At 37.6% G+C, this 23,523-nt stretch overlaps 1 protein-coding gene across 6 annotated transcripts in view; it reads right to left on the bottom strand.

The window, feature by feature from the left end:
* The window catches only part of ARHGAP24 (Rho GTPase activating protein 24), a 466,342-nt gene that overhangs the window by 64,953 nt on the left and 377,866 nt on the right, over window positions 1-23,523 (bottom strand). For all 6 annotated transcript variants that reach the window (XM_052641698.1, XM_052641700.1, XM_052641702.1 and 3 more), the window contains one exon: window positions 2,898-3,020. In XM_052641698.1, coding sequence (XP_052497658.1) covers window positions 2,898-3,020 — 123 coding nt within the window. The remainder of the gene's footprint in view (window positions 1-2,897; window positions 3,021-23,523) is intronic.

The raw sequence follows: 23,523 nt of genomic DNA, 5'->3' as shown, positions 1-23,523 counted from the left end.
ATACTCATTCTACTTATCACACTTTTAAACACTCTTGTTTTTTATGTACTGAATAATATACTATCAATAAAACAGGGACTTGTAATTGTGGGCTTCCTAGGTGGTACTAGTGGCAAAGAACATGTTTGCCAATGCAGGAGACATAAGAGACGCTGGTTTGATTCCTGGGTTGGGAAGACCCCCTGGAGGAGGGCATGGCAATCCACTCTGGTATACTTGCCTAGAGAATTCCATGGACAGAGGAACCTGGTGGGCAATAGTCCATACGGTCACAAAGAGTCGGACATGATTGAAGAGACAGCACACGGTCCCACAGTAAAAGTAACAGATCACACGATTGTGCAATAAAGCAGGAAGCTCACTAGTCAGAAGACACAAGGTTTCTTCCTACTTATATCACTCATGATATGAAACTTGAAAGTCATTCTTTCTCTCTGGGTCTTAATGACCTAATCTACAAAACGTGAGGTTGAACTAATGGGGTGATTTTAAAATATTCTTAATCAGTGAAAAACTCAACTTATTTTCAAAGAAGTACTAAGTAGAACCCATATATATATATAGGATAAAGGAATTCTCAGTCACATAAATTTATTGTTTATTGTCCAAATTTATCATATTTCTTTAAAAATAAATCAGTAAGTATAGAGGAGCCATATTAATACAAACACTTGAAACAAGATTTTTGGTAACAGTTGCAACCTTCTATCAGGAGTTTGGTTCTACATGCTGTAATAACTTTAGAAAATTCTGACTTTAAGATGAGTCACAAAAGATTTCTTGCAAATTGAATGAGTAAGAGCTTGGTGTGCAATCTCTTAACACTTTTCAATTAAACAAAGAGGGTAAGAGAAGATTTATTCTTCAGACTATGGTTTCTATTCTAAGTGCTCTATGTTAAAATAGATCTCTTTAAAAGTAAATTTGAATCAAGCATTTGCAAAATTTCTGGAGCATATCCCATAGGATAAAGAATGTAAACCAATCAACTACTAGAGTTCCAGGTTCATAAATTTGAAGATTAATACTTAAGAACCAAGAGTATTTGTGATACCCCTCTGCTGACAGGACTTGTTGTGGCCACCGATTTGGTGAAGTAAACTGGATCTCATTCATTTTCCTTATGAAAAGGACAGATGGAAGAGGAGGAAAGGGAGAAAGTAACACACTTGATGGAAATAATCCCCCAACAAAAGTACCATTTTCTACAGATATTAAGAATCCTCCTGAACTCAGGAGCCCCAAAAATCTGATAATGGAGGGGAGAAGAATGTCTTTAGGAACAACACAAACTGAAAATACATATCCTTAGTATTCCCCATAAATCCTTGACCCTGAAGGTAACAGCACATGTATCTCTCATGAATAATCATGAAGACACCTCTGCTAAGGGATGCAGTCTTAGCCCACCAGCCTCCTCAAACATTTTGAAGTCACTTATTAGCCATTTTAGTATATGAATAGGGTGACCACACAAATTGCCATCCAAACTAGGACACCATGAGAGCGAGAGGCAGCACTATCAATAATTAGCCTGGGACAACAGTTGTAAACCACACTGTTACCAGGCAAACTGGGGTGAATGGTCAGCCTCTCCTTTTCCCACATCATGCTAAAGGACCAACAATTTTCAGAGATGTACCATCGCTTTTATAAAATATCAACACATCTTCCATGAATCTTCACTATTTTAACTTTAACCTAACTTTTCAACTTTTTAAACGAAATTTTTGAAGTTATTTTAAAATATAATGAGGTCAGTCATTAAGAAGCATTGATATGTTAAGGGAAAAACATTTCACATATGAATTCAGGGTGCTGACAATACACAAAAGAGAATATAAAATAAATACAAAAGTTGCAGTTGCTTTATTAAATATGCATTTGATTTATGCCATCTATTTTAACTACATCAACATAAAATAATTAGGTTTTACTGTCTTAGAAATACATGTTAGTTATAGATGAATATTTTGGGGTCCTTATTTCTTTGGTTCCATTTACTGAATTTTCTGTTGAAATATGTTTTTCTGTTTATATCATTTTATTTTATAACACTTGACAGAAAAATCACATCTTTTATCCTTCCTTCTTTTAGCTCTGTTCATAGCACCATATACCTTATTCTTCAAATATGTATTCTTTATACTGCATAAATAAGATTAAAAAAAAACACCACACATTATCCAATCCACAAATGCTTTCCTGATTTCAAAGATTTTTTTTTAACTCTGTTAATTAGCAGATTCTCATTCAATGCTTTGCCACTTCTATTTGATACCACCGAGCATCTGGGGGCTGAAATCTCATCCAAAACTAACAGTCAAAATGGTTTTTGCCCTGTATCTACATGCTATTAACTAATCCACATTTATGGTATCAGGGTCATATATATTGTTAGTACAATATAAGAAGGAACAATCTAAAACAAAAGAAAAATATCATATCTTTTTATAATTCAAAGTATTCATGAAAGAAATTTGGTTACTAATGATATTTGATCCAAATTCCCAGGTGGTGCTGGTGGTAGAGAGCCTGCCTTCCAATGCAGAAGACATAAGAGACGTGGGTTTGATCCCTGGGTTAGGATGATCCCCTGGAGTAGGAAAGGGCTCCCCACTCCAATATTCTTGCCCAGAGAATCCCATGGACAGAGGAACCTGGTAGACTACAGTCCATGGGGTCACAAAAGAGTTGGACACCACTGAAGCTACTCAGCACACATGCAAGCATCTAGAAGTTACTTAGAGATGTGTCTAAAAACAAATAAGTAGTTTACTACTTACTTTAACATTCATTCATATGAAAATAGGAGTTGATAGTGACACTGGCTTGGGGAAAGGATGAACAGGTTTGGCCAACCTTCCTGTTTTTCCATGATTTTAAAATATACTCACCTCCTCCAAATGGTCCCCAGATGACTCGGCGGATGGACTTGACCCAGTCTTCCATATCATTCTGGGTACTCGCCATAAGGAGATAGCTCTCATGATTGGCTGTCATTCGATCTCGATCGCCTCCTGTAAAAAGACAGGAACAGTTACACATGAGTGTGTGCTCAGCCAAAGTTTCCTCATCAGCTGCCTCCGATGAATCCCTGAAACATAAACTGTACCTAATGCAGCTAGCACTAGGTTCAACCCAATGAATTGAAAATATTTACCATGGTTTCAGCATGGGGAAAAAAAAAGAATCTGCTTAAAAGGGAAAGGCTCTTATGTTTCCAAGAGAAAGCCAGCAAACAAATGTCATTCCCCAAACAAAGCCTAGCTTTTTGTCCTAGCAACAGCCCATAGGCCTGCATTAACTCAGAATCCAGTCTATTCACACTGCACTGCTGAATAAGGAAAAATAGCCAAAGCAAAATGAAAGATGGAGAAGTGGTCCACAGAGCCTGAGCTTTCATTCCAAGCAGGAACTGAATGGTCTGCCTTTGCTCGGCACACACAGGGAGGCCACCAGGACATCATGGCTGAGAACAAGAGTCCCAGGAGAGGGAAAGAGCCACAAGTGAAAATCTGACCCAGAGGTTTTGCCTCTATTTTTCTCTCCTGGAAAGGGGAGCCTCTTCTTGATCACACTTTCAGGGAGACAAACAAAAGAAAACAGAAGCCTGGCCAGTCACAATGGCCAAATCAACATCCCAAATGGCCCTCCCACCTAAGAGTGAGCTTTAGGAAACCTCAGCAGTTAACTGCTTGCTTGTTGTTGTTCAGGTGCTAAGTTGTGTTTGACTCTTTGCAATCCCATGAACTGCAGCATGTCAGGCTTTCCTGTCCTTCAATATCTCCTGGAGTTTGCTCAAACTCATGTCCGCTGAGTTGGTGATGCCCTTCAACCATCTCATCCTCTTCGCCCCCTTCTCTTTCTGCCTTCAATCTTTCCCAGGGTTTTTCCAGTGAGTTGGCTCTTCGCATCAGGTGGCCAAAGAATAGCTTAAGCTTCAGCATCAGTCCTTCCAATGACTACTCATGGTTGCTTTCCTTTAGGATTGACTGGTTGGATCTCCTTGCAGTCCAAGGGACCCTCAAGAGTCTTCTCCAAACCACAGTTCCAAAGCATCAAGTCTTTGCCTCTCAGCCTTCTTTATGGTCCAGTTCTCACATCCGTACATAACTGTTTGTTGGTTTCTCTTATTTCCTCCTCCCCCTCTCGGAAAGACAACACATACACTTTGAAACCTGTATAATCTTTGAAATCAATCTTGAAATGCTAGTGGTCTCTGAAACATTTTTATGCTTAAAGGAGTATTTCTGAAAACAAGTATCTGAGACTGAACTGCTTCACTCTCTTTTCTCATGACTAGCATTGTTCACAGAAGGAATAATTAAGAAATTGGATCACTAAATACTTAATTCTGAATTCTGATAATACATCAGTATTATTCGATTTCTAAGGTGCTCCAACTATCTATGCACAATTTAATTTTCACGAAGTGCTGGAAAGGTGTAGCCTTGGTTTGGATGAATTCATACCCAGTGTTATATTTGTTTAAGACGTTGTCATTTGTTTGTAAGTGATCAGAGCCGATACCAACTGTTTTAATTCACAGCCCTTTAGTCCTGAGAGCTGGCTATCACACCTTGCAACTGAAGGAGCTCAAAAACAGCTTCTTTATGAGGAGCTTGAGGCTCCAATTTACAAATCCCATCACTCCCTGTTCCTGCACATCCAGCCTCATATGCAAAGCTCTGAAAACTAGAATTTTAGTTTGTGTTCTCTGAGTTTTATACAAATGTCCTGGGTTGAGAAATATGATGTTTCTAGCATGATGCAAGTTAACAGAATAGGTGAGAGGTTAGAGAAATGAAATAACTTTAAGCCAGTCAGTAGAAATGCCAGCATTGGTGTTTTACATTTCAATACAATTGAATTAGGGGGTGTGTGTTGGGGGGGGTGAGGGACAACATCGAATGTTTCCTAAAGTTTTTAAATCTCTTGAATAAACAAGAGGAGCCTTTTCACTTTGAAGAGAACAGCTCACTATTAGGGAAACAATGACCCCCTTACACTTCTAGGTCTATCCTAGGTCAATCCTCACTTTAAGTTACTTGTATCTGAAAAAGTATAGTTCAGGATATCAGAGAAAACCCTGCTGAAACTGCAGTTATATTTTCTACTAGCAGTGTATCTTCTGGGAAATCACATAACTTCTGGAAACTCAGTATTTTCAGTCATGCTTTAGAAATAATAGTCTCTAATAAATTTTTTTGTGAAAATCAAATGAAACAAAGTTAAAATACTAGTACTGTGAGGCTGAAAGAGAAATTCTGAAAATATTCATTCATTCTCATTTAATTGCCTCCTGTATCTACAAATGCAAAAAGGACATAGTACATCTAATTTGTCCTCAGAGATACACAAGTTGAGTATACTACTAAGGGCTTAGGAACAATTAGTCAATAATACACATACACAGGGGCTTTTTTTTTAGAAGGCTTTCTTTGACACATAATAATGCACATTAAAATTGTCTACGTGGGAAAATTTGATAAGTCACTTCAGTCGTGCCTGAGTCTTTGTGACCCCATGGGCTGTAGCCCGCCAGGCTCCTCTGTCCATGGGCTTCTCCAAGCAAGAATACTGGAGTGGGTTGTCAAGCCCTTCTCCAGGGGATCTTCCCTGCAGGAAAGTTTACCGCACATTAATATGCATTTGCATGACTGTGTGACATAAGTAGCAGAAAGAACTAAATGACAAAAGAAAAAGATGCTTCATTTGGCATGGCATAGTACTAAAACTTCATTCTGTATCTGATCCACTTATAAAAAACATTACCATATTGAAATCAAAATATTTTAATTATTGTCTTTGCCTGGAGGATGCTTAGCAATTCAGACAGCAATATCCTGCTGTGTCACTCCCAACCCTGGCAGAGAAAGTCCTAGTAATGAGAGTGAGCAAAAGCCACTGGGGTGTGTTTCTGCCTGAAAACAGGGAAATAAAAGAGAATGATAAGCACTACTGGCCATTATCGCCTGACTTTTCATTTGATTCTGTGTCTCTGCCAATGATACTGCGTGTCTGACCCTGAATCTCATTTTGACTGTCAATCACAGATGTAAAATCCCACCTGTGAATTTCACCCATGGATATAGATCTTGATTCTTCAGTTGAATTAGCAGAAGAGGGGGAAGAAGATTTAGAAAGACTTTTCTCTATGGGTCTCAGTGGAAATAAAAGACTCATTGCTAAGAATGTGATTAAAACAATTGGAGACATTTATATAGACATGAACTAAATTCTCTGCACCAAAGGTATGTGATTTCTAACTGGAGAAGCCATCTGTTCCTAATTCATGATCCTTCAATTCTGAGAGTATTGTGTTCTGAGAGTACACAGTTCTGGTACAGTGCCTTGCCATTGCAGGGACTCAAAGACAATTTATTAAATGTATGATTTGATAAATGAATAAGCTCAATGTTGACTTTCAAGGATTTGGATCAAGTTTCACTCTTAATGTTCCATTTAACTATTTAACCTAAAATTCTTCAAAAGGTGAAATTTTAAAATGCAGCCTTAAGATGTAACTATCACCAGAGTGATAGTTTGATAATCATCTTCAACCCATGTATATGTGTATATATATGGATATATATTATAATATAACTGGTGTACATTTTCCATTCATAAACTCTGCTTGAACATAAATATTTATATGGTGCTATTTTTATTTTTTAAAACTACTTTTTAGATATTAACTTGGGTTGGTAGCAGTGCTTTGGTGCTAGTGTTAACAGTTCAAGCATTTGATTTTAAATTAACCAAGTAGGTCACATAATTCAGTTTTACTTGTTTATATGTAATTGAAAGCATGTGTACATTTCATTGGGATCTTCTGAATATTTGCATTTAATATGAAGTTTTTCCCTTCCCCCAAATAAAATAAATTCTCCAAAATAAAATAATTGGCATGATTAACTTTTGCAAAAATTAAAAAGTAGATTAAGAAAAGCCTAATGAACTTAATAGATTAAGAAAAAGCTTAATGTAAAATTCAAGTGTGTGTGTGTGTTAGTTGCTCAGTCACGTGCAACTCTTTGTGACCCCACGGACTGTAGCCCACCAGACTTCTCTGGGATTTTTTCCAGGCAAGAATACTGGAGTGGGCTGCCAATTCCTCCTCCAATGGATCTTCCCTACCCAGAGAGAGAACCCACATCTCCTATGTCTCTTTATTACAGGTGGATTCTTTACCCCTGAGCCATGAGGGAAGCCCAAAGTAGATGTACAGTTATTCAATAAATAAATACAAATATTTACTACATGGAAACTTCAGCCCCTCTTATAATGACAAAATAGTAATTTAAAAGATAATACTTTTGATGAAAACCTCTGTGAAGAGGTTAAGAGAAATATTGGGAATGGTATACTGAGATATATATGCTCACTGTTGATAGGAATATGGGTAATATTTCTTTTGATGAAATCACTAAAATAAGATTTTGAAGAATATTTATTAATATGAACTTTTAATACACAAGAGAATGTGCAAATTATATATATACACATATGATATCTCTATTTTCATATAGATAGAAAGCCAGATAAATAAGATACTAGATTGAAATGCACAATAATTTTAATGATGATTATCTGTGAATGCTAGGATTGGAAAAATTTTGCTCTCTCTTCTGTACTGTAATACAGAAAATATAGTACTTCTCTGTATTTTCTAGATGTTCAGCCATGTGTTATTTTATAATACATACATTACTTCAGATGTTCTACCATGTATTATTTTATCGTCAGAAAGAAATTATTGCAAAGAAGAAATGATAAGAATTGTATGCTCATGAATTAATCAGCAAAAATTCCAGGTGAGCTGGAAGGTAATTATGACTAACTTCATTTAGTGCTGCTTAAAATTGTTCAATTTTGAATTTTCAGAATTCTCAGTAGGTTATTTACCTGTAATCTCTTTCCCTATTTCCCAAAATACATCCCTGAGTATATTCCCAAGAGAGGATTTGGGACAGCAGATCAACATTGCTCAAAGTATAGGCTGCGTCATGTAACTAGGACTTTCTCAGTAAAATAGACTGCTACCTTTCTTAAAGATTATATTTAAAGAAATATTTCGCTGAATTTATTGTGTGGAAATTTCCAAAAGCAGCCACCAAAGTAGGTTATTTTCCCTTGGAGAATTAACTGTAAATTGTTAAAATTATGAACTTGAAAAGCAAAATGATCAAAGTGAAATATTTTATGTGTATCAGCTCAAGTAAACAAACTTTTAAAGATACACAGTGAACTACTTCTTTGTGTTTAAACTTTAAAACAACTTGCTCAAGGGAAACATTTGGGTTCAGTTTCCAAGCAGAGTTCATGGTACAGACCTGAGGACATTTTAGTGAACACCTCTGATACTGTTAATAATTTCAAGGGCAAAATGTTTCCTCATTCCCAATTACAGATCAGTTCAGACTGAGACCTAGTGTACTACCCATTTAATTAGAGCTTACAGAAAATATTTTAAGTGTTTCAAGTAGGGTTATTAATTTTTATACATATGACTCCAAGGTCTTAATTTTTTAAGCATTATTTTCTTCAACACTCAGTCTGAGTCTTCAGTAGTAGTAGAACTCTAATGATAAATTGCAAGATAAAAAGTAAATTATGAAGCACATCAGTGGAAAGTTACTGAAATAGAAAGACATTTCTTCCCTTTTATAGAGAATGACATTTGGAAAACAACCAGTGTCCTGTGAACTACAAGCAACAAATTGTAGGTTTCTATGGATACAATCATCTCAATAAACAACAACAAAAGAATAATAAAATAGCATGTAATTTACAAAATAAGGCCAGAGAACAAATTGGACTCACATTCAATATCATTTTTATTTTTTCATGTGTATTATAGAGACATTGTTCTCTGAAAATTAAGAGTTTTGGTATGTTTTACTAATCATAATTTTTACAAGTATTTTTTCCTCCAAGGTTAATTTCAAAAATATCAGAGTGGTAAAATTTCAATGCATTTTGTCAACAGAAACTTTACATTAATCTTTAATGAGATCTTCAAAATGTTAATACTCTTAAACAAGAAAATGAGAATTACTCAAACGCCGAAGGCTGTACCATCACTCTGTTTGTAGTCTGCTGCCAGGACACGGCAAATACATTACTAAATGTCTTACATTATAATAAAATGAATGTGACATTTTAATTTCATGACTACTTTATAATATTGTTTTACATACTTCTTATACTCCTTACTAGATCATATTCTCTTTGGAAGAAGGAATCATCCTATCACTTATAGCTACATTATGTGTAAGCCAAAAACAGCTGTAAATGCACATTTATTAACCGACTATGATTGGTATTTATTATTTATGGTACACTTCTAAATTTTTCTAATAATATTTAAAAATGATTTATTTCGAGAGTCTGTCTATACTTGGCTAGTTGTGGTTGTTCAGTCACAAAGTCATGTCCAACTTTGTGCAACCCCACAGACTGCAGCACACCAGGCCTCCCTGTCCTTCACTATCTCCTGGAATTTGCTCAAATTCATGTTCATTGAGTCTGTGATGATATCTAACCATCTCATCCTCTGTCATCCCCTTTTCCTTTTTGCCGTCAATCTTTCCCAGCATTAAGGTCTTTTCCAGTGAGTTGGCTCTTTGCATCAGGTGGCCAAAGTATTGGAGCTTCAGCTTCAGCATCAGTCCTCCCAGTGAATATTCAGGGTTGATTTTCTTCAGGATTGACTGATTTGATATCCTTGCTGTCCAAGGGACTCTCAAGTGTCTGTCTTCAGCACATTTCTAAAGCATCAATTCTTCAGCCCTCAGCCTTCTTTATGGTCCAACTCTCACATCCATACATGACTACTGGAAAAACCATAGCTTTGACTAGACAGACCTTTGTCAGTAAGGTGATGTCTCTGCTTTTTAATATGCTGTCTAGGTTTGTCACAGTTTTCCTTCCGAGTAAGCATCTTTAATTTCATGGCTGCAATCACCACCTGCAGTGACTTTGGAGTCCAAGAAAATAAAATCTGTCATCACTGACACTTTTTCCCTATTTGCCGTGAGGTGATGGGACCAGATGCCATGGTCCTAGTTTTGTTTTCTTTTTAAATGTCGAGTTTTAACCCAGCTGTTTCACTCTCCTCTTTCACCTTCATCAAGAGGCTCTTTAGTTCCTTTTTGCTTTCTGTCATTAGGGTGGTGTCATCTATATATCTGAGGTTATTGATATCTCTCCCTGCAATCTTGATTCCAGTTTGTGATTCATCCAGCCTGGCATTTTGTATGATGTACTCTGCATATAAATTAAATAAGCAGGGTGATAATATACAGCCTTGACATACTCCTTTCCCAATTTGGAACCAGTTTGTTGTTCCATGTCTGGTTGTAACTATTGCTTCTTGACCTTCATGCAGGTTTCTCAGGAGGCAGGTAAGTTGGTCTGGTATTCCCATCTCTAAGAATTTTCACAACAGTTTGTTGTGTGGAGACACAGTCAAAGGCTTTAGCATAGTTAATGAAGCAGAAGTAGATATTTTCCTGAAATTCCCTTGCTTTCTCTATGATCCAACGGATGTTGCAATTTGATCTCTGGTTCTTCTGCCTTTTATAAATCCAAAGTGTACACCTGGGAGTTCTTGATTCATGTACTGTTGAAGCCAAGTTTGAAAGATTTTGAGCATAACCTTACTTGCATGTAAAATGAGTGCAATTGTCCAGTAGTTTGAAATTCTGTGACATTGCCCTTCTTTGGGACTGGAATGAAAACTGAACTTTGCCAGTCCTGTGGCCATTGCTGGGTTTTCTAAACTTGCTGACATATTGAATACAACACTTTAATAGCATCATCTTTTAGGATTTTATATAACTAGCCTGGAATTCCATCACCTGCTAGCTTTGTTTGTAGTAATATTTCCTAAGGCATACTTGACTTCACAGTCCAGGATGTTTGGCTCTAAGTGAGTGATCACACCATCATGGTTATCCAGCTACAGATATAGAAAGTATTGACCTAAAAATTCTATACCGTACAAATGATTTCTGATTACCTTTCTACAGGCTTCACTCTAAAAAATGTCCAAATATGTGATTATCAGAGCAAAAGTGATGCCTGGATCAAATTGCAAAGACAGATAATGTGCTTATGAAGAAGTACTGAAAAGTGGTTAAGAGTTAAGACAAAGAAGCCGGATTCAAGTTCAAATTACTGACTAGCTATGAGATCCCTCAGCTTTAACTGAGGGTGATGAGTACCTGCTTCTTAGCATTATTGTGAATTAATCAGATAAGTAATACCACAAAATATGTTGTATAGTGTTTGGGATGTAGAATACCCTGCTGTTATGACTGCCATGTATCATTGCACGCCTGCTTAGTCATGTTTGACTCTTTGTAACCCTATGGACTGTAGCCTGCTAGACTCCTCTATCCATGGAATTTCCCAGCAAGAATACTGGAGTGGTTCTCCAGGGGATCTTCCCTGATCCAGGATTTGAACCTGCATCTCTTATGTCTCTTGCACTGGCCAGCAGATTCTTTACCAACTGCACTACCTGGGAAGCCCCACTGCCATGTAAAATTCAAACAAAGTTTTTTGATAAATTAATTAAATATTTATAATTTTAATCCTTTAAAATGCAGGAAAGTAGATTACTTTTGAAAAGTATACATATATTCTGACTAAAGCTATGTCAAAGCTATGGTGTTTCCAGAAGTCATGTATGGATGTAAGAGCTGGACAATAAAAAAGGTGGAGCATCGAAGAAATGATGCCTTCGAACTATGGTGTTGGAGAAGACTCTTGAGAGTCCCTTGGACAGCAAAGAGATCAAATCAGTCAATCCTAAAGGAAATCAACCCTGAATATTTATTGGAAGGACTGATGCTGAAGCTGAAGCTCCAATACTTTGGCCACCTGATGCGAAGAACTGACTCATTGGAAAAGACCCTGATGAGGGAAAGACTGAAGGCAGGAAAAGAAGGGGATGACAGAGGATGAGATAGCTGGATGGCATCACCGACTCAGTGGACATGAGTTTGAGCAGACTCCAGGAGATGGTGAAGGACAGAGAAGCCTGGCATGCTTCAGTCCATGGGGAAATAAATGGCAACCCACTCCATTAAGAGTACTGGAGTGGGTTGCCATTTATTTCTCTAGGGAATCTTCCCAACCCAGGGATCGAACACTGGTCTCCCTCACTGCAGGCAGACGCTTTACTGTCTGAGCCACCAGGAAAGCAACTTAAGGAAAGTCCTTTTATAAGAAAGTAACCATTGATTTACCTTTTAGGGAAATGTTAATTTTCATATTGGTCATGTTTTAAAAGTACAATTGTGATATATTTACTTTCAAATGATTAATTAAAATTTTAAAAACTTATATAGACATAATTCATATTTCCTCTAATTTTCCACATTGCTTGGACTCATTCTTTCAAAAACCTACTATTTGTGCTGAGTACATTAATTATAAAAAGTGATACAATTTTTTTACATTTTGGGTAGCTATTTTCCAGATTGCATTGAGCTGTCAATAGAAGCTCAATTTAAATCCAACAATATATTTTGACTCACTTGTGTCAAAGATTCAGGATCTAGTCACTTTCTTCACAGTATCTAATTAAATTCTGGTGATGAAAACTTCTGAGAAATTAAAGTAGAACATTTCTTTGGAAGAACCAAAATATGTAGACATTTGCCTTTTAATTTAGCTTGGCTTACTTTGGGAGATCAGTGAATTAAAAATCTTATCTGATTGACATAGAAGGCAGGCAACGCACCGAGAATAAATGACATGTGTATTCGGATCAGAGTTACTCTGACAGTGGTGATACAGATGGGAGTTACAAATGAAAGCAAGTCCTGATGCAATAATCTACAAGTCGTAGCAAATGAAATGCCATTCACGGTTTAAAAAGCAAGGCAGAGAGGTTTTGCCTTGAATGAATCTAAAATGAAAAGTGTTCTTCAATAGGGAGGTCCCTTAACAGTATAATTGATGACTTTAATATTGGGGAATATTGAGAAATTTTGGAGAAATGTTTTGGAGTTATATTGAATTTTATATTCTATATGAACATAACAATAAACTTTTTATTGCAGCATTTCTCAAAGTGTAATGAAACTCGTATCCGTCCAAGAGAATAATAGGAAACAACTGAGAACTTGTTAGACACGCAAATACTTGGTCCCAAGCCCAACTGAATGAGAAACAGTGGTGGGACCCAGTAACCTGTGTTGTAAGGTGCTTGCCAGAAGATTTTGTTGCACCATAAAGTTTAAAGATATCAACCATGAATATTCATTGGAAGGACTGATACTGAAGCTGAAGATCCAATACTTTGCCACCTAATGCAAAAAGCCAACTCATTGGAAAAGACCCTGATGCTCGGAAAGATGGAAAGCAAAAGAGGAAGGAGGCAGCAGAGGATGAGGTTCGGTAGCATCACCAACTCAATGGACATGAGTTTGAGCAAACTCCAGGTGATAGTGGAGGACAGGGGAGCCTGGAGTGCTGCACTCCATGGGATTGCAAAGAGCCAGACATGACTTAGTGACTGAGAGGCAAGAGAATTTGTTATAACAGGCAGAACGTATAATTTTAGAATTGATGCGTTTCAACTGCATTCATTGTATTAGCTTGCATCCACGTCTTATTCTTTCATTGACAGCCAGTAAGCCAAAAAGTGTTAAGCTTTAAAGCTATGAATCACATAACTTATCTAATTGCTTATTTGCATTGTAAATGATTAACACTCTGCAACTAGTTTTGCAAGGACCTGTCATTCAAGTTGGAATTACTGAGTCTATCAAATTTGTGGGCCTCATGCATTAAAGATACTATGCTTTTATCAGAGTAAACATTAGAGCTTTTATTTTTTTCACTTGAATACAGATTCATTATACCTCTTTCCTTGGTTCTCAGAGTCTGAAGAATGAAACAGAACATTGAATCTGGGGTAACATACCATTTTTGAAAATCTAGATTTGAACCTTGAAAAAATTATAAAAATCCTCTCATCTTGTTGTTTAGTCACTCAGTTGTGTCTGACTCTTTTGTGACCCCATGGACTGTTGCTCCCCAGTCTCCTCTGTCCATGGGATTCTCCAGGCAAGAATACTGGAGTGGGTGACTGTTTCCTCCTCCAGGGGATCTTCCTGACCCAGGGATTCAACTCACATCTCTGTATTTCCTGCATTGCAGGCAGAGTCTTTACTGCTGAGCCATTGGGTAAGCACCACCCCCCAACCCAAATCCTCTCATATCCTACTGATATCATTTTTTGAATAGTGCAAAAATGCAGGATGAATAATATTATGACAATTTCAAGGTAAATTACCTTTATCTCCCGATTTTACTTGGTTTCTACAACTACCCTAAGAAATGAAACAGACCATTCATTCATTTATTCTATTAATATTGATCGAGCACCTGTACTGTGTCACTCTTCTGAGGATATAGCAGGGGACAAAACAAAGGCTGGAGTTCATGGGAAAGATCTGGACTGAAGATACAGATTTGGAAGAGTCATCAATGTGATAATATAAAAAGACATAGAACTGGATGAGGTCCCCAGGGAATACTGTACCTAGACTAGAGCAAAAAAGTTCAAGTGAGCTCCAACTTTTAGAGATTAAGAAAAGGAATCAGATTGAGATGATGGGAAGAGAAACAAGAGAGGCTGAGTAAAGAAAGTGATCAGGTGAGTCAAACGTTGTCGAGGGCATTCAAGAAGATGAGGAGTTAAGTATAGACCACTAAATTAGGGGAAGCAGGGGTCACAGATTAGACAGCATGGAGCTTATTGGTGACCTTGAAAGATCAACTAGGCCAACAAAAATAAAATCACCATTGGAATGTGTTCATCAGATCATGGAAGAAATTGACATGTACAAAGTGCTATATTTAAAATTGATAACCAGAGAATTCTCTGGTTGTCCAGTGGTCAGGACTCTGGGCTTTCGTTGTCAAGAAGCTGGGTTGAGTCTTTGATCAGGGAAATAAGATCCCATAATCCAGTGGTACGTCCATAAATAAATAAATAAAAATGAGGAAACCAACAAGGACCCACTGCATGGCAGCACAGGGAACTGTGCTCAGTATTCTGAAATAACCTAAATGGGAAAAGAATTTGAAAAAGAAACTCCCGGTGGTGCAGTGGTAAAGAATCTGACTGTCAGTGCAGGAGACACAAGAGACATGGGTTTGATCCTTGAGTCAGGAAGACCTTCTGGAGAAGGAAATGGCAATAAATTCCAGTATTCTTGCCTGGAGAATTCCATAGACGGAGGAGCCTGGTGGGCTACAGTCCATTAGAGTCGCAAAGATTCGGACATGACTGAGGGACTAACACTATGGGAGACAGAAAACAGAAATGGCCAATATAAACAAGTCTTCTAGGCATTTTAATGTATAGAGGAGCAGAGAAATAGGGGTGGTGATGGGTGAGCAGGAGAGTTGTGAGGATTAAAGGGATTTAAAAGGAGAAATATTTCAGAATATTATATTCTTACTGGAATTATTCACTGGAGAGGGAAAATTGATGATGTAACAGAGAAGAGGTTTAAAGACTTATCTATATTTCTTTAAAGCTGTGTTCAAAATTTCTCATCATCTCTATGACAAACTCTAGGTCCATCCACGTCTCTACAAGTCCCAATTTCATTCCTTTTAATGGCTGAATAACACTCTGTTGTGTATTATGTACCACACTGTCTTTGTCCACTCATCTGTCCATGGATATTTGGTTGCTTTCATGTCCTGGCTATTGTAAACAGTGCTGCAATGAACACTGGGGTGCATGTGTCCTTCTGAATTATGGTTTTCTCAGAGTGTATGCCCAGTAGTGGGACTGCTGGGTCATATGATAGTTCTATTTTTTAGTTTCCTAATGAATTTCCATACTTTTCTCCATAGTGGCTGTATAGAGTGAAATAAGTCAGAAAGAGAAAAATGATATATTAATGCACATACATGGAATCTAGAAAAATGGTACAGATGAACCTGGGCAGGGCATAGAGATTGCAGGGCAGGGATAGAGATGCGGATGCAGAGAACAGAGGTGTAGACACGGAGGTGGGAGGAGGAGGGGTGAGTTGGGGATTGGGACTGACATATATACACCACCATGTGTGAAATAGCTAACTCATGGGAAGCTGCTTACATCACAGGGAGCTCAGCGCGGGGCTCTGTGCTGACCTAGAGGGTGGGATGGGGGTGGGGGGCGGTGGGAAGGTGGTCCAAGAGGGAAGGGATATGTGTACACAAATATCTGATTCACGTCATTGTACACTGCAAACGAACACAACATTATAAAGCAACTACACTCTCATAAAAAATGAAAATAAAAATTTCTCACTCTTTATGAATCTCTAATAAGGTTTGAAAATTGATATAATGCGTTTTCCCCCAAAGTGTATTAATTTCAAAATATATAAAACATCTAGGAGAGAACCACTGAAAGAAAAGAAGTGACAGAGGAGCTGTTTTACTCACATTTCTGCCTGAGAGCAGCATAAGGAGGGACTAAGCTTATGTGGAAAAGTCATTTTTTAAAGTTAAATTTTACTATCTTTATTGGGACACAATTTTCAGCTTATTTGCTCAATAGGAAATTTCTGGCAACTTAATTGGGATGATATCCTTCATACTCTATTAGTTTTAATTGCCACAGATGCTAACTGCCCAACTTTATATAGCAGTGATTACATAAAATGTGTTTTGATACAAACAAAAGAATTGATATCTTAAAATGCGATGATGCATAACTCAAAATTAAATTATTTAATTCAACAAATGACAATGAGTAATCTTGGTGATAGTGTAAAATTAAGAATAACTCTGATTTAGGTTTTAATGTTGTTCTCTTAAGCAGCTAACATTAACTTTGTGATCAGAAGAGCTCAACTGTACATCGTGCTTTATTTCCCACAGTTTATGAATTTTCTGTTTTCATGAGGTTTCATGTATACATGCTTGGGAGGGTAAGATAAAAAATTTGTCTTAAGGATCTGGAATTTGAACCTAGGCTTTCAGGTAAAGACACTACTTCAAAGAGCACACATTTGTATAATGTGTCAAAAGCCTAAACAGACAAGATCATTTGTATTCTGAAACTATTTTCACTTCCATTGGCAAGGATACCTGGGAATAATTTCCTAATTCACTTGATATAAATATTTTTGTTGTTGCTTAGTTGCTCAGTCGTGTTCAACACTTTGTGACCCCATGGACTGAAGCCCATCTGACTCCTCTATCCATGGGATTCTCCAGGCAAGAATCCTGGAGTAGGTTGACATTTCCTTCTCCAGGGGATCTTCCTGACCCAGGAACCAAGCCCACATCCCCTGCACTGCAGGCAGATTCTTTACCACTGAGCCATAAATATATTACACATTAATTATGTGGTTTCCTTAAGTTTAAGCAGTTTCCACAATGAATGGCGAAAAGATTCTGTATGTTCACACAGTGTCTGGGGTTAGGGGTGTCATCTAATAGTCCCATTCTAATTAAAATAATTCCATGATCCTACAGAAGACTTCCCCGGTGGCTCAGACTGTAAAGCATCTGCCTACAATGCAGGAACCCTGGGTTGGATCCCTGGGTTGGGAAAATCTCCTGGAGAAGGATATGGCAACCCACTCTAGTATTCTTGCCTGGAAATCCCATGGATGGAGGAACCTGGTAGGCTACAGTCCATGGGGTCGCAAAGAGTTGGACACGACTGAGCAACATTTACTTTACTTACAGAAGGAGTAGGGACAGAAAGACACTATTGCTCCCAAACTGACTACAGACATCGGAGTTTCTATAAAGAATACTCTTCCATATCTGCTTCTTAGTCCAAATTTAGAATGGTTAATACTATCAGAAGGGCTATGCAACACAGAATTTCACTTTTAGTTTTCATATTGGTGACATGAACACATTTTAGGATGATTTCTTTCAAAAGAAACACATATGAATATACTCATAACTGCACTCAGGTTGATTATAGATCATTTAATCTAGTCTTTAAAATTTAACTCCTTGCAGGCAAGGCTTCATAGTAATTCAGTTTTACACATTTCAAAAAGTTGAATTTCCTTTCATATTCTCTAGAATTAAAAATGTTCACTGCTTACGATATGTTGAAAGTGAAAGTTGCTCAGTCATGTCCGACTCTTTCCGACCCCATGGACTGTATAGTCCATGGAATTCTCCAGGCCAAAATACTGGAGTGGGCAGCCTTTCCCTTCTCCAGGGGATCTTCCCAACTCAGGGATCAAACCCAGGTCTCCCGCATTGCAGGCAGAGTCTTTACCAGCTGAGCCACAAGGGAAGCTCAAGAATACTGGAGTGAGTAGCCTATCCCTTCTTCAGTGGATCTTCCCAACCCAGGAATTTAACTGGGGTCTCCTGCATTGCAGGCAGATACTTTACCAACTAAGCTATCAGAGAAGCCCTATGATAGGTCAGCATATCAGTTGTCAATATAATCAATATAATGATCATTACAGTCAGGATTAATAAGTCAGGTAGGAAATTTTATTATTAAAGGAAGGTGTAGGATCACTTCAAAGTAAATCAGTTGGTGAAGAGATGATTTAAAGCCAAGTAGAGTATGTGCTGGCAGAATTTAAGAATCCCAGGGATGGGGGAGCCTGGTGGGCTGCCGTCTCTGGGGTCGCACAGAGTTGGACATGACTGAAACCACTTAGCAGCAGCAGCAAGAGTATGTGCTGGCAGAATTTAACTAACTTCAGAATTTTTGAAAGGAAAATATTTATGGAATCCAAATGCTTAAATATAATAGGTTGGCAAGTATTCATTATCTACTTGGAAAGATTTTGGTAGATCTCTATGATTGCCTTGGGAGGTGACCAGAAGTATTAATTACTAATGAGAATTAAATATATTGTACAATTTAAAATGATACAGGGATTTCAAGTAGTATCTTTTGTTATTGTTGTTCAGTCTCTCAGTCATGTCCTGACTCTTTGACAATGTGTATTTCAGTTCAGTTCAGTTGCTCAGTTGTGTCTGACTCCTTGTAACCCCATGAAGAGCAGCAGAAATCTAATTTGTCAAATTCGTGTTTATTGAGCTTTAAGCAAAAACATATAAAAGTTATTTTTAATCATAACATAATTTATTAGATTTATATGTAAAATAGGAAAAACTGGAACTACAACTGAAGGCTCAGAAAACTCTAGGGTTCTACATCTTTAATTAATGGAAAACTAATTTAAATACAATTATTCTTGCCTTGTAGCTCACATGATAAAGAATTTGCCTGCAATGCAGGACACCCAGGTTCAATCCCTGGGTTGGGAAGATCCCCTGGAGAAGGAAATGGCAACCCACTCCAGTATTCTTGGGAGAATCCCATGGACAGAGAAGCCTTGGTGGGCTACAATCCATGGGTTGCAATAATCGGACATGACTTAGAAACTTAAGTATACCACCATAGTATTGAGGAATGTTTGCCTGAGAAAAAGCAAAAGTGTTAGTCGCTCAGTCTTGTGTGACTCTTTGTGACTTCATGAACTGTAGCCTGCCAGGCTCTTCTGTCCCTGGAACTCTCCAGGCAAGAATACTGTAGTGAGTCTCCATTCCCTTCTCCAGGGGATCTTCCCGACCCAGGAACTGAACCTGGGTCCTGCACTGCAGGTGGTTTCTTTACTCTCTGAGTCACCAGGGAAGCCCAGCACCCCTCTTAAATGATTTCTTTTTTTTAAGTCTTGCGTGAACACTAATTTTAAAGCTCAGAAACACATCAAATCTATCTTACTAAAATAGTAAACTTTCTGTTTACTCCAAATTAGATTGAATCTGGCTAATTATATCAGAATTATTATAGAAAGGTTTTCTTGGGCTTCTTAAAAAGTCAGTTTTATAGTTTTCAATATCATTAAGTTAGCAAAAAAATGAAAATCTGAAAGTCTCCTTTAAAACTATGGCTCCCATAAACATTTGCAGGCTGAAACATAAATATGGAGTCTTATACCACTTATAACAAATGAGAACCATCTTGAAAGAACCATCATAAAGCCAAAATAACTTAGAATATTTCAAGAATTCCTTCCTACTTCTCAAAATAATCTGTAACTACTTCCAAAACCTTAAAAAACAGTGACTAGCCTTAGCAAAGAGAAGTAAAATGTTCACTTAGGACAACCGCAGAATGTTCCAAGTTCTCATAATTATTCACTAATCTACTATGTTAAAAAGTAAAAAAAAGAAAAAGTACCACCTCACTTTTGCATGAATTTTGGATAACTGAGTCCAAATGAGAATTTAAAGAGGAACAAAGGCAAGGAAAAGCCCCTAGAAAAAACTCTCAGATCTTTCACATTGCATTCATTTTTTTGTTATATATTATCTTTCATATCTAATACAATATCCACTTCTTTGAATTCTTAAAGCTCTACAATTTTCTAGACACACGCAATAAATTAAAATTGATCCTGCCTGCTGATAGATTGATGCTATGCATCTCATAATTTTAAATTGAAGAGCAGTGAGCCAGAATCCATAAGTCAATTCAACTCAGCATACCATTATTAATTAACGTTTAATGAATACCCTCGGGTGTCTGCAGTAGCATTTGAAGTCAGTAAACCAGTTGCTGTTTGGGGGCATGTAGTCTAAATCATATATAATTACCAACCTAAATCTGGCTAAACTCTGAATACAGATTGGCAGATCGATGGGTATACTGTTAAACTAGAGGGAAGGTTCCAAAAAAAAAAGAAAGAAAGAAAGAAAGAAAGAAAAATGAGAAAATAGTATTTTTTCAAATATAATGTATGAAAGTCACCAAAGAGGTAATAGATATATGCTATATATCCTGATCTTTTGTGTGGTAGGTGGGGTATCAGAGCAAGAGAATAAAATGAATGGACAGATACACATCTCTTTATACATATACATCAAGACAGAAAAAGAAAAGGGATATAAAGCCAGTTATTTACTGAAGAAGAAAGTTTCATAGTTGAAAGCAAGACTAAATCAAGGTCACTGAGTTTCTCTTCAGTGTTAGGAGAAGGCAATGGCACCCCACTCCAATACTCTTGCCTGGAGAATCCCACGGATGGAGGAGCCTGGTAGGCTGCAGTCCATGGGGTCTCGAAGAGTCAGACACGACTGAGAGACTTCACTTTCACTTTTCACTTTCCTGCATTGGTGAAGGAAATGGCAACCCACTCCAGTGTTCCTGCCTGGAGAATCCCAGGGATGAGGGAGCCTGGTGGATTGCCATCTATGGGGTTGCACAGAGTCGGACATGACTGAAGTGACTTAGCAGCAGCAGCAGAGTTCATTAACACTTCAAAGTTAGCAAATTCCATATTCTAGATAATGGAAAAATCTGACCCTTTTCAGAAGATGTGAAGAAAGTAAGCGAGAACTAGCTATGAGAGTTGTTGAAAGATCTTTCTTGAATAACATAATAGAAGATTAGAGACTTACATGACTCCATTCACTGAACATTATCATTTATTACTCTTTAATATGCATGTAGGGGCTTCCCAGTTGGTGCTAGTGGTAAAGAACCTGTCTGCCAATGCAGGAGACTTATGAGACATGGGTTCAATCCCTGGGTTGGTCAGATCCCCTGGAGGAGGGCATGGTGACAGTTTTCCTGCCTGAAAAACCCCATGGACAAAGGAGCCTGGCAGGCTACAGTCCATAGGGTCACAAAGACTTGGACACAACAGAAGCAACCTAGCACACATTCGTGCGTGCACAATATGCATACAAGCTTGACCTAGAGTATATTGAAACCCACCATGAAGACTTCTTTACGGTTTACAACATATTTAAAAGGAATAAATGAGAAAAAATGGGGAAATTATTCAGTACCCAAATTATCATTAGAGGCCAGCAGAGAACAACCATACACGAGACATGGTGGAATAACTTACCGACTATTGTGTAAGTGATCCACCACCCAAGCCGAAGTTACCATGTGAATCCAAGTTACAAAGTTATTTTGTTGATGATTCGTTTGTTTGCCCTTTAAAAAATTTTTAACTAGTTGAAGTACAATATTGTGGTTATTTTCACATGTACAGCTTCATCTTCTTTTCCATTACAGATTATTACAAGATACCGAAAATAATTCCCTGTACTATATGGTAAATTCTTGTTGCTTATTGGTTTGTTTGCCTTTTTATCTATAGTTTCTCAGCCTAATAACAGGTTATTATTTTGTAATCTAGAATAAGAATTTGGACAGGGGAGCCTGGTGGGCTGCCATCTATGGGCTCGTGCAGAGTCAGACACGACTGAAGCGACTTAGCAGCAGTAGCAGCAGCAGTCTCTGTGGCTAAAGGGAGTACTTCTAACAATTAAATATAACTATTGGTACTTTTCACACATTGTCTCATTTAATCAATAAAAGTAACCTGTGAGGTAAGAATTACTATGTCTCTTTTACAGATGATAAAAAATGAGCATCAGAGAGGTTTTGTTCATTTACCAGCTGCTAATAAATAGAGCTGGGGTTTGAACTGCTTTCAGTTTAGCTCCAAAAGCCAATTTTCTTTTCCTATTATTCTTGATTTCTTCAGAATCATGCTATGCTCTTTCAGAAATCACCTTGTCCTCTCTGCATAGTATCTCCTTCCTCTTTTCTTCATTAGAACAATGAGAGATCTTACCCAAAGGAGAAACCCTGCTGCCTTTCCAAATAAAGTTGATTCCTCACTCCCTGACTTCCACAGCACTCCAAATGTATCTACTGGAGAAGGAAATGGCAACCCACTCCAGTACTCTTGCCAGGAAAATCCCACTGATGGAGGAGCATGGTAGGTTACAGTCCATGGGGTCGAAAAGAGTTGGACATGACTGAGCGACTTCACTTTCTTTCTTTCTGGCATAGTACATGTAACATTTTGTTATTAAAGTTGAATGGCATCACACAAACATTTGACTTAACTGAATTAAAAGTCTGTGTTTACTATTAATTTTTAAAGAAAATATTACTCTTGGTGGTAAAAATTTTCAAGTATCAGGGCAGGCTCCATTAAGAGATGATGTGCCAGATATTGTCTATGAGTCCCTTCAGATACACTCTGCACTTTTCCATCCAGACTTCTGCCCAGAGAGACTAACTTGCATGGATAATAGAACTAGGTTCCAATCCTTATAGTTTTCCCATTGGATTAGGCCAAAATAAAGAGCTAACTCAATGCAACCCCAGAGCTAAGGAATCAGGGAGATAAATACTCTGATCTCACACTTCTATCTCACCTCCAATCTGTCTCCTGCCATGGCTGCCTGTTGGCCAAAACTGATACTGCCATCTTTTTCCAGGCTCACTATTTGCAAATAACTACTCCATGATTGGAAGATTCCTGAGATAAACGAGAAGCAGCTAAGCATCACTTTTTGGATAAGTTCATCATCAGCAACAGGACATGACATGGCAAGCACCAAATTACTTAAGGCCATTGACACAAAGATGATTGTCACAATTGTTCGGAAGTAGTATGCCTTCGAATAGGAGAAATTAAAAAAGTATATGACTCTCCACTTTCTGTTCCCAATAAAAGCAGG

The sequence above is a fragment of the Budorcas taxicolor genome, chromosome 6 (genome assembly GCF_023091745.1).
Source record: "Budorcas taxicolor isolate Tak-1 chromosome 6, Takin1.1, whole genome shotgun sequence".
NCBI classification, from domain to species: Eukaryota; Metazoa; Chordata; class Mammalia; order Artiodactyla; family Bovidae; genus Budorcas; species Budorcas taxicolor.
The sequence above is the reverse complement of the archived record's forward strand: the minus strand, read 5'-3'. Positions and strand labels throughout refer to the sequence as shown.